At 42.0% G+C, this 13,038-nt stretch overlaps 1 protein-coding gene across 2 annotated transcripts in view; it reads right to left on the reverse strand.

The window, feature by feature from the left end:
- The window catches only part of tmem104 (transmembrane protein 104), a 49,780-nt gene that overhangs the window by 10,586 nt on the left and 26,156 nt on the right, over positions 1–13,038 (reverse strand). For both annotated transcript variants that reach the window (XM_047572505.1, XM_047572506.1), the window contains exon 9: positions 991–1,084. In XM_047572505.1, the coding sequence (XP_047428461.1) occupies positions 991–1,084 (94 nt within the window). The remainder of the gene's footprint in view (positions 1–990; positions 1,085–13,038) is intronic.

Genomic DNA, 13,038 nt, shown 5'->3' on the forward strand with positions numbered 1-13,038 from the left:
TGGCATTTTTAGAGCAAGGCCGAGACAGATTAGCATTGATAATTAAGTACTCTAATTCCAAGGTTATTACCTTTTTTCTTTGAAGGATAATTGGGTGTTTTACCAATCAAGGGTTATTAAATTCCTGCCTTCATTTCAGTGACTGGAGAAAGAAACGTTTGTAACAATCCACAAAAAGCTACACAACTAAAACAAGTGCAGTGAATCTGATCTGACAGCTAGTAACAGAGCTAGCTCTTATTACTGTTAGCGCTGACTGGTGAGTAGCTTGACTTGGTACCTGCCTATTTTTCCATCATCTCTTCAAATCAATAACTCCAAGTGTCTTGGTTTACTAAACTATTCTTGTCTTCTTGTCTATTTACACTGAACTACAACAATAGGAAAGCCAGATCTACAGCACTGAGGGGATTTTTCTGTTACTGTGCGCGGCCCCGGCTGGAGCCATTTTAAATCATTAGCCTGTGCTGTAAAGAGCCCTGCAGAAGTGACACAACTAATCAATTACAGAGAGCCAGGGGAGGGTAAGATGAAGAGTGAAAGATGCAGCTAAAACCCCCCGTGTTATTTAGCCAGCCGGGCAGTGGACAGTGAGTGGATGCCGCTGCATTTGTGTGTTGTTTATGCGAGCTAGCACGCGGCCGTGCGGGGGCGGCAGGAGAGCCATGATTCAGTGGTGTTGTGATTTTAACAGCGGGCCCGGGACGGGCGGTTTATTTTCATCCGTCGCCCTGTGAGTGACGGTCCAATCAAGCCTGGGACGGCCTGTCAAGCCTGTCAGGCTGAGGAATGAGAGGAGATGGGAATCAAAGACACAGAGCAGGTCCGAACCATGATGGACGGATCCGCGCGCGGCAGCCACACAGGCGAGGGCAGGAGGGACGGAGGAAGGGAAGGGAAGGAGACACAGATAAAATGGAAATCTGCGTGGGTGGAAGGAGAGTGGGCACCAAAGCAACGGATTACGAAATAAGAGAGTCAAAATCTTACCGATCCAGCGCATGAGTGAGGTTAGAATCTGCAGATATTTGGTCTTCTGGGCATTGAAGAAGGTGAAAGGCCCCAAGCAAACGGTAAACACGCTCTGCAGAAAGGAATAAAGTGGAAAAAAAGATTAATTGCTAAGGTAAGGCGCACAAACAAATAACAGCAATGTGAACGCAATTCAGTTATCTCAGAAAGGAATGACAAGAATCAAAAGGTCTGTTTTAAGACTTGCTATTGTGATTTGGCCCTGACATGCAATTTTGAGACGCTGGCGCAGACGCATCATTCCCCAAGAGCTGTCAAAATCCCATCAGCGCGCTGCAAGATAGGTGAAGAGATGAAGAGACGGGCCAATCCATAGTGCACCAAAAATTTCAAATCCTCCCAGGCCACAACTCTGATTGCCTTTCAGATGCTTTCTTTATCAAGGGCTGCAATCAGAGGCAGTGGCTCAGCCTCTGTAGCTCCAATCCCATCAGTTCCCTTCACTTGTCCTCCTCCACGCCCGCAAACGTGCTCCCCTTCATTCATTCCTTCCCTCTACTGCCATTCCCTGACACTCCCGGGTCTGACTGTGCAGTTTGAGTGGCGTGTGATCTCAGGCAGTCACTTGTGTTCCAATTCATCTGAAGAGCAGCCCGCCGGGCTTCAAAGAGGGACCTCAGCCTCCCATTAAAACACGCGGGAGATACACACACTTTTACGTACATGCGCTTCTGTGAGAACTCGCAGTAAGATTTCGGCCCAGTGTTGGATGTGCAAAATGAAGGAGAGAGTGAACATGAAGACAAAAACCTTACGGGGCAGCAGAGGATTAGAGCTTCAAGGGTCACTTTCCCCGTGGTTGAAAACATTTTACGGGACAGAAAAACTACTTTCAACAAATAGACCGCTCAGGAGAGTAAAGGTAAAACTTTGGAATAATTGCTTTGACACTTAGTGCAGATACTCCTTTCTACATAACTGAAACATTGGTGATCTCTGAAACTAATATTTCCAATCTCCTTGATACTTGACTTTATGACCAAATACCAATCAAATGATGGCATGCACATGTTTAGTGTCACATACTTGTTTAACTAATGGACGGACATGATGATACCTGCAAAACGCTTATCATTTCAAATGTGACTGACTAACTGTAGGTCTGGAGCATCGCTAACACAAACCATTGAGGAGTTCCACATCTAATAACGTTCCAAGGAAGAAGGGCCACGGCGGATAATGTGAACATATGACTTATGTTGTTAATTACTCGTTTGTGCAATAGTCAGCGATGACTTAAAAGAAACACGAAGGCTCTCAGAGGGCACTTCAGAGTTGAGAGAACTTGTGAATGCCAGAACAAAGGAGCAATTCGGGGCACAGCAAGAGTCCAATGGACAGCTGGACTATCTGTGGGTTTGAGAAGGGGGGAAAAAAACGCAATTGCCTTTAATTCAGCTGAATAATGATGATGCCGATATGTCTATATATTAAAGTTTTACCAGCTGTCCTTTTGGCAAAGTGCAGTCTACGCTCAAGCCGAGCCAACGCATAAATCTGCACCACCCATTGGAGGTAATGAATGAACCATTATGAAGAGAGATGCGTCTGAAGAATAAAGTGGAATTAATGGCAGCTGGCTGACAGACAGCAGTATTTTAGCCCCCGGTGTTTCAGCACAATCAGTCCATTTCCAGCACCTTTCTGTCTAAAGATCACTTTGTAAACTACAGCATGGCATCAACCTGGGTCAACTTCTACAAGTTTTAAAAGTTCATATCAAGAATACCATAGTTGCCATCATTTGATGGGAGATTTACAAGATCTATGAGGGACTTGGTATTTCTTAAGTGACACGTTTTTACTTGTACAGATACCTGAGCTGAATTCTGAGACAACTCAAAAGGAATAAAGTTTTTACAATGACATAAGGTGATGTTCATCTACACATGCTACATTTTAGTTTAACATAACACATCCTGTCCTCTTTTTCAGTCTTTAAAGTCAACTTCATTTTCATGTGCAGCACAAAACACACTTATGTTTGGTCTCTGTAGACTATCCAAATAAAATGCAAGGAAATGCGATTGGAAACAAACTGAAAGACGTAATCTGATACACATTTTGCTCGGGGTGGTATAAACAGACAGAATGCATGTGAGCTGAGAGTTTCAGACTAAGGAAACATGGCACGTTTCTCCCAGGACTTTGACATCCTCCACCATCCTTCTCAACACCGGAGTGCCGCGGGCATGTTTCCTGAGTCCCGCCCTCTTAACGATGTACACCCACGACCACGGCGCCACCAGAGACACCAACACCGTCATCAAGTTTGCTGATGACACGACCACTGTGGGACTAATCAGCCGAGGCAATGAGGCTCCATACAGGGTACAGGGAGGGGGTCCAGACACTAGCGGAGTGGTGCAGTGAAAACCACCTCAACCTCCAGAAAGACAAAAGAAATCATCATTGGTTTGAGGGTAATGCCGCACACAGGTCTAAGCATCTACTGAAAGGTGGTGGAAAGGGTCACAGAGTTCAAGTTCCTCGATCTGCACATCTCTGCTTGGGCAGACACAACCCACATTATTAAAAAGGCCCAGAAGCGTATGTTTTTTTCCGATAACGCTAAGGAAGTACAAACTCCCTCCGCCTACCCTGAATTTTTTTTTACTGTTGTATCACAGAGAGTGCGCTAACCTACGGACTTTCGGTGCGGTACATCAGTTGCCCTGCGGCAGAGATGTAATAGCTGCAGTGTGTCATCATCCCTACTCCCACATCTGGACAAGATCTACTTGAGCTGTCTTCTCCGACAAACCACAAAGATCCGAAGGGACCCGCTCATCCAGGACGCTCTCTGATCAGCAGTCTCCCCTCTGGTAGACGCTAGAGTCATGAGGGCTCGCACCTAGAGACTCAAGCACAGCTTTTTCCCATGGCTGTGAAAAGGCTGCTGAAGAAACGTCAACTCACTCTCCTCGTTTCAGACAGAGATTATATGACCTATTTACTTTTTTAATATATGCATTTCTATTCAACCTGCTACTGGAGAGCTGCCAAACAAAATTTCACTGCAACTTGTGTGTAATGACATTAAAGTTCTTAATCTTAATCTGCTTTATAAACATATAAAATATAAGAAAAAGAATATTAACTTAGTGTAACTTATATCCGTGGCAGAGACAACAGTGAGAATTTATATTAGCTCGCAGTGCTTTTGTGTCTCTTTCTAGTTACGCCACCCAAGTGCTAGCCAGCTTCGTGACTGGAACTGAAGGGATGGTGTTGGAGTTGGAACTCGTGTTAGAAAGCACTTGAAATCCCTGAGATGCACTAAGGAGAGAAGACAGGAGGCGTGTAGAAGCAATGAATCCGCATCGCAACACATATATTAAACCTGTGCATAATGTGTTTGTGTACTGCCTGTACAATCAGTGTTTGAACAAATCCAAATGGACTGCTCAACAGTCAGAATGTATAAACATATCATAGATGATTATCAGGTCAAAATCCATCCTGGAGCAGGTATTATCCCTGATGCTTAACAGCACAAAAGCTGTTTGTGGCATATACAGGACTGCGCCCAATGAATCTTTCACCGGTTTCTCTGTCACTCATGAATCAAAGCTGCACATCCAACAGCTAACCCATAAAACCCCACACCAACCAATGGCCTGAGGAAACTGGACTCCACTCCCCTGTATTTCAGCAAGCAGCACTCTCAAAATAAATAAATGCACCACATCCTCACAGAGATTTGCGGCGGTTAGACATTAAAACAGGCGGCCAGGGAATGTGTTTGTATTGATATTTGGTGATATGTGGAGGTGTTCTGGTCAATGAATGACCAAATGCTATAGCAACCTCAATAGATTAGTAAGTATGCAGGTAAAGTTATAGTTTGAAAAACAAATAGATCCTCAGGGATGAATAAATAATATGTTATGATACCATAAATATAAAGCCACTAGAAATGATCAGCCCTTACTGCCAAACACGTCTGGCACTAATGTCACATGTAAAAACTGGATAAAGCATAACATGGACTATTAACTAAGTATTAACAGATGTAAGTATTCATTCAAATAATGGAAGAATGGAAAAGATAAGAGGAGGAAGGGTGAGTGCAGACGAATCAGATGCTATGTTTTGTAGGATGAGTCGTCACGACCCCATCAAACAATGGACCAATAGGGTCACTTTAAAAGAAAAATGTTTTCAAGAAACTCCAAACGGGTCCAGTTGCCTGTTTTAGATAAACTGCGATTGTGCAGATATGTCAAAATGATGAGTAATGCTGGTGTGCGTATCTAACAACTTTAATTTGTTTCATCTTCAGTCAGCTTAACAGCAGAAATATATCACCACAGATAGCAGCCTCTCTGGTCTTTCCAGTTTTTTGTGGTAGGCCTTAAATGTGAGACTGCTGCTTCCGAATATTGGCTTTTCTTAAAGAATACACAACACACAAAAAAAAGAGTGTAAAAGAGTTTGAAGCTGAAAGAAAATATTAGGTTAACGCCCATTGTTGGCACATAAGAATATATGCATGGAACTAGATGGTCTTATTTTCTGTTGGTGGCAATATGTGATGTGTCTTTGTCTGGGTTGCATCCCTAAAAGGACGCTTTGCGAAGAGAGAGAAATCAAGAACTTTTTTGGGGGGCCCTGATGGGGAAAAAAAGATATAAATGGCATCAGTGTATCTATAATAGTTTACAACCCTAGGTAGGTAGAAGTTGGATCACCACAGAATCTCTACTGATACAATATAACAGTGAGAACAACTAACTCATACAGATTTCTATTTCCTTACAGTATACTATTTGTTTGTCCCATGCTCTGTGGGTCTGTCAGCCTGTACCACATAATGTTGTTGTTGAGATCTTTACTTGATGGCTGTCACATGAGCTGCTGAGCTACAATATAAGTGTTTTTCACTTCAGACTTTCCTGATGCGGAGAGTGGTTGAACAGAGAGGCACCAATCAGTCATCTCTATGCACAAGACTTCCTTTTAAACAGAAATTATCTCAGTGTTGCACAGAACAGCGCCATGTTCAGTAAACACGGCCTGCCTCAGTCTGAAAAGTGCAGCGGTGTCATCCAGAAAAATAAAACTGCCAGACTCCAGGATGAATATAACTAGAATTTCATAACACTGGGAGATTGAGTGACAGTTGCCTCCAATGCATTTATTCATTTAATACTTAGTTCTGCCTGTTCTAGCAATTTCATCTCACTCTTGTTTGTAATGCCAACGTACCGATTTTGTCTGCATTTTTGCTTTGTCTCCACAGAAAGTGCTTACGTTTCATGCTCAGTTTAATAAATGCCGCAATAAACAAAAACAAACTCCGTCAGGAGAAAAGTGCCGCGATTCAATTCTGTGCGGACGCCCTCCCCACCTCACCGTCTCCTCACCCGTTCCTCCTCTTCAGCGACGTGATGGGTTTTGCTCGTCCGAGGCAGCACACTTATCAGCTATGATCATTTCAAGTTTGACAACAAAGATCTCCCATTTCTCTTGCTCAGTAGAAGACAACACTTTCAGCTACAGCCACCTGGCCCGTTGCAATCACGCACCTCAGTGAAACGCAATAAATGGGGTGGGCCGAGATGAGAAACTGCAAAGGTGACCAAAGCCATGATGGATAAGAACGCCGAGATCTATCCTATTACCTATCTTTGGAGGGTACAGACTGATGGTGTATGACTAAACGCTGTGGGAAAAATATACTAGAATAACCTGCATGTAAGGTCACAGCAACTCAGAGCTTTCCAGAAAGCAATAAATCACTTCAACAATACATTATAACCCTACTGTAACACCGAAGGACTCATCAGACACAATGCTTGGTCCATTCTATATTTTGGACTTCCATGCAACATTAAATGGGATGATTAAGATGTCCAGAGATGTTTGAGTCCAGGGAATGCTTACTGATTCAAGAAAGAACACCAATCCACACTCCTATACCAAAGTCTCATTACAGGCTATGGCCCAAATCTTGGCAAGGTTCTGTGGACACCATATTTTTTCTCATTATGTCAAAGCCAGAGGGTCCAACAAACTGCCGCCTCCTGCTCTCTAAAACCAATTTCTCCGTTTCCCAACCTCTACACAAGGCAGCCGACGTTGCTTCTTAAGGCCATTTCACTGTAACACTCCTTCAGAAAGCAGCCGGTTTAGGCTCTAGACGCACAGTGCAGCACGGACAACGGATCAAATCGAAAATGGTTTTAAACAATTAGCAAAATGGGAAAATATGTACAATGGTGGGGTTCCAAGGTGGTCTAGTCCTTTTATATATGACAAATCTAAAGTTAAGAAAAAAGTTTTTCATATGCTCTCCGTTATGGCTGAGACAAAGTTATAATTTGGAAGTAAGAGATTAACGGGGCTTAGATATGGTGAATGATCTCAATAATGGTGAAAACCCGCCACCAACTGGCAACCTGGGCTATGGCTGTCAATCACTTCCAAGTCCATGCACATGAGTGTTTCGGATTTGCGAGGCTAAGAGACTGCAGGGACTACGGAAAGGCATTTAATTGGCATTAGCTGGTGTCACTCTGCACTCACAAGCCCTTCTACTGGTCTCTATTATAACCACATATGTGTTTCTCCAGAGCCATGTGTTTATGTTGCCCATCACAGTCGGGCTGTCAAGCCGTGACCATCCACCCCATTTAAGTAATTACTCAACATACTGTATTTTTCTGTTCTGTGCTGTCAGGTCAGCCTGGCAATCATGGCACAGATGTCCTAAAGCTCTGGGATGTAACTGAATTTATACCCAAGAGAGACTTACGGACACTCTGTACATGACTGTCATGCAATTGTGAAAATTGTGTGATAAATGATTTTGGCTGGTGTTTCATCAGATGGGAAAGAGGGTCAGTGGTTAAGTACCCAGAGGACGAGCAGTGATCACGTTAGGCACAATGTCCAGCAATGACAATCATAAGTGCCCTGGTGGCTCCAAGTGGTGGTCCTGCCGGGACACTAATAATCCACCCCATAATCAAACAGAGAAAGCAGGATTATGATTCCCAATCCCCACAGTCCCTAGCTCCCTGGCCATTTGTATCTGATGTTAATCTTCATTCTAAACAGATTTTAAAATGCAAATGCCGGCACCATATGTCAGCACTGATTTTTCTTTCATTATTATAGTGGATTGCAGAATTTTAGTAACTGAGAAGACTGCTGCTCGTGTTTCTCGTATTTCTATGTAGAGGAGATACATGGATGGAGCTGGACATTTTGGTCAAACAACGAGACAAGGCAACTTTAAGGCATTCCATACAACAAACGCTGATTTGATTCACTGGCAAATCAGTAGACTAACAACCAAAATAATTGTTGGCTGCAGCCCTAATTTATACATTTGTGTAGCACCATCTGAAACATATTAAAACCAACTCGAACACCATTAAAATTACCATCAAATTATAAAACAACATTGGAAATTATTATTATCAGATTATTTTATTTAGTGTCCATATAAATACTTAATTTGAAGTCCATGGTCGTTTTAATCGGAACAAATAAATACTGGCCATGTTACTGTAGCCATGGACTAAAAACAGGAACCTTCATACCATCTGTGGTTTAGTATTAGGAGTAGTAGCAGCCTCTGACTTTTTAGGGCAAAACTGTGAAATTCTGATGCGTATCCAAGGTTGGTCATGTCAGGTTGTGGCCATTTATCAAAATAACTCCAACATGGAGCAATTTCATTTTAAACATCCCACCTGTCTGTGACTAACTGAGCGATTTCCTTCTCATTTCCCAACATTTCCAGCCTTAACTAAGTCTTCTTTTTGTCCAGGCACTGTTGGCCACGATTTACCCGTACAAAATGATCATCCTATGTGAAAGATAAATCACAGTCACATGCAGGTGAAGGAAAAATGACGATTGCCTCAATCTTTATGAATCAGAAAGGGGCTCCCGATTTTCCCACATAAAACCTATTGTAATTCATCTTTAGCACATAAAGAAAGCATAAAAATGTTCTCGGTCACATCAAAACATCCTACATGACATAGGCTACTATGACATTAGCTGTTTTCGTCTACATATAAAACCTACTTAAATGCCCGTTTATTTAATGACAAGATGCATTTCAATTTCACAACATATTTGCATAGTGGCAATACAGGCAATTCTACACCAGCTGAAATATGTCTGAGCTGCCTCCCCACAGGCAGAACAGCTGTAAAAACAGCAATAATTTAGGACCTCGACGACTGCATGCATCATTTAGCTTTAATTAAGACCGTGAGTTGAGCTCTTGAATGTGTGAAGACTTTTTACTTGACAGAAATTAAGACATTTGCTCACATTCCCAGTGCAAATGAACCAGTTAGCTTTTTTTCCTTTTCTTTCCATTAAGGTGGACGAGAAGTAATCAGCAGACTGATTCAACATGCGTTTAAATAGCTCATAGCCTAACAATATATATATATATGTTCATGGCAGGAACCAAAGCTTATAGAAAGTGCAATATCTTTACTTTCCGACAATATTTCATCTTAATGATACATAATAAAACAAAATGATCCGTGACTCAGTGATGGCAGGAAAAACAACACTTCAGCGTCATCATCAGTGGAATACACAGTGGAATATTGGATATAATAGGACAGTTCATTGTCGTGATTTTTGACATGTATGATGAAATGCTTGTGGGTGACCTTATCGTGGTGACATGGAATAGAAATGCTGTAAAATAGGCCACAAAAGCCCCTGAGATACACACAAACCCTTAAGATAGCAATAACAAGTCAACTGATTCACTGAGCACGCGGGCAGCAGGGAGGAAAAGGGAAGTGAGACGCTCAGGATGATTGTGGTGGAGAGCAGGAGGAGATAATACAGAGGGGAGAAGAGACGCTGCCTGGGAGGAAACACTCTGCGGTTAAACTATGTGTTTGTCAGGATGAAAGAGAGTCGACTTTCAGCGCCATTAATCACCAGAAAACCTCTCCATCAAGCAGATCTAAACAATTTATTAATAAAAGCACAAACGAGTAAAATTACATATTTCGGGAGGCAGCCAGTGAAACCAATTATGATATATGCTGCAGTTTCATGCTTTTACGCTTCATATTTTTTTTTTTTTTAGGTTACAATATAATTTATAAGAAGTAGTAACAAAGGGAGTGCATATCGGCAAAAGGAACAGAGCCAGATTTAATACTGCACGGTCTTATATCCCTCTTGTGTTTTTGAACCTATAGAAACTCAAAGTGCTTTACAGACACATCTACCTTTGGGGTTCAGGGTAGAGATCGACCAATTATTGGCCTGGCCGATAATATCGGCCGATATTTGGCGCTCCTTTGGCTCTGATGCAATCGTCTCTCTGCCTGGAGTCACCACTCTCTTGGCTGTGTAACAATGTCCCGCCCACACCCCTCACTGATTGGCTACTTGGCACAAGTGAGTCAGTGACAGCCAATCAGCACTGAAGCCTCTACATGCAGCGCCACAGACAAGGAGGAGAAGCGGACGAATGCTCCGGTAGTAAACAAAAAGTAATGATATAGGCAGGCTGAAGCAAGTACAAGGGAGGAAAACCTATTGTTTGGCGCTGGAGATGAAACTGTTCACGACTTCAACACGGCGTAGGCTATTTCATGATGGCCCACAGCTACATTCTAATTGCTGCACCCGCTTCAGGGCTGGGGCCAGACGCACAGTAATAATATAGACCCTTACGGTTATCATTACTTTGCGTGAATAATTAATCTCCTAACGTGGCTCAGCCCGCGGGGGGGCTCCCGGTTTATCAATAAACAACACCCGAGGTGATTATAGCTTAGAAGTTTAACACCACACAATAACGCGTCCTTGTTTGTTTACAGTCACCTCTCCCTCAGCGCTCATGCTCTCACTACACTATGGTCAACTTAACTACACAGAATAGCCTAAATGTTAAATATTCGCCATGTTTTTCAGTGTACACAAAACAAACAAACAGTATACGGTATTCATTCTAATCCCAGATGTGTTACTTTAAATGTTGACACAAAAATTTAAATTTTTACTGGAAATGAATAGCGGCTATCGGTTTTGCTCGGTTATTAATAATCGGTATTGGTATCGGTATCAGCCCTGAAAAATCCATATCGGATATCAATCCCTAATTTAAAGGATTTGGCATCACTTACTAACATGCTGTGTGATAGACAGGATGCCACATGCACGTGTTACATGTACTTAGAGTCACAGTTCACTGAGTCCCGGAGCACCACAGAAAATCATGAATTTGACTGAAAACATGTTGTTTTTCCAGCGCGCTGCTCAGTATTAATATGTCAGCCTATTAAGCATTTAAGAGGGGACAACAACATGGAATTCGTATAGCCACAAGGGCGAATCTGTTACTTGAGTTGGTGGAATAACTTCCATCAGTCGTGGTGTGGGAGCTCAGATGAAGCGCTCAGCAGCACGGCGCAGCCCAGATGGTTTGGAGATGGCCTCTGCCAGAGGCGAGATGAATGAAACTTTTTTTCATTTTAGCATTTAGTTCAGTGAATGGCTGTGGTATAGTAATATTTAAAGGTGGCGTCACTAATTGAGAGAGACTGTTGGTATTGGCCTAATAAACACACCACTCCCTGCAGAAGCTCAGCAGTTCATGTAAGCCCATCGTCGAAGCCAATGACAACACTTATTTGCGTTTTTGATGAAACTTAGAAGAGGAGACCGTAAATGGGCTAGCTTAGCATAACAGTTGAGGCTGAAAGGGAAGAAAAATTTTGGTCACTGGTAAAAAAACAAAAACACCTTCACTTCTTCAGCTTAGTAATTAAAATTTTTAAAAATTCTACAATAAAGCCAAGTGTAATCATGACAGGTAGTGGTTTTACGGATGTATTTACACTAATGTAAGCTAAGTGGCTCTTTTTTGTATCATTATCCACGGCAGACAGACATCTACGTCTCAGCAAGGACGTGGAAATTTATCCTTTCAGAAAAGACCCAGCATTGCTTTCTGTTTAGATTTTATACAAATGACTGTGATCCATCAAATGTAATGACCAATGGAGGAATGAGTGTTAACAACACTACTTTTGTTGTCAGTATGATGTATTTACAGCTTCCAGGCAGCCCATGAATAGACCACACCTGCTGTAATTAGTGCTATAGTGCTACTGTAGTGTAGCCATACTACTATAATGACTACGAGTGAGATGTTAAGGTGATCATTAACTGTCGGAAACAAAGTCGAAATGGAAGTTCATATCCAGCTATTATTACTGGTTTGCAGAAGTAGTGGTCTGGTTGCCTTTTTGTGAAGATTTTCACTGCTGTCTTTTTGTGTTTGCCCCATGACAGACTGCCGACCCGTCCATGGTGTACCCCTGTAGCTGGACAGGCTACAGCCTCTGGGTGCCCAATATGTTGTGCACATCGCGTTCGACTACTAGATTGCCAAAATTTTTACTGCAACATGCACAAAATCAGCAACTCAAGAGTACCATCATCCTTAAAGGGAAAGCGCTACTTTTGTAATGGTACAGTGCACTTCTCTTTTTCGAATATTAAAAACAAACATAGATAGAGCTGTAAACACTGTAGCAACAATTAATATGACTTAAGGCAGGTATGTAAAGTAGAATTATCAGGTAATGAAAAAAAATAGCTTTGAAGTAAGAAAACTGACCCTAGGGCTAAAATGAAGGGACTGCCATATTTTACAAGTTGTGACTAGTAAACAGTATTTTTAGTATTTTATATAGCGTTTCTGATTCAAATTTCATGTTGATGGGATATTTTAAATTCATTCACATTATTTTGTGGAAATCCGTTTAGGACGTTTTATTTATGTAATTATTGATTTTATAGACAGTGTAGATGGGTAGAACTCAGGATAGAATGGAGCGAAATTCTTCTGGCCCTCACTGATGATGTCAAATTCTTTTAGAGGCCCTTACTGATGATGTCACAGTCCTATGGTACCTCAGAATTCCGGAGTGTAAACAAAAGCTCACAGATTCCTTACTTTCAGTTCGTATTCAATACAATGAGAAGACAGTTGGT

This window comes from Mugil cephalus, chromosome 20, assembly GCF_022458985.1.
Source record: "Mugil cephalus isolate CIBA_MC_2020 chromosome 20, CIBA_Mcephalus_1.1, whole genome shotgun sequence".
Taxonomy (NCBI): domain Eukaryota; kingdom Metazoa; phylum Chordata; class Actinopteri; order Mugiliformes; family Mugilidae; genus Mugil; species Mugil cephalus.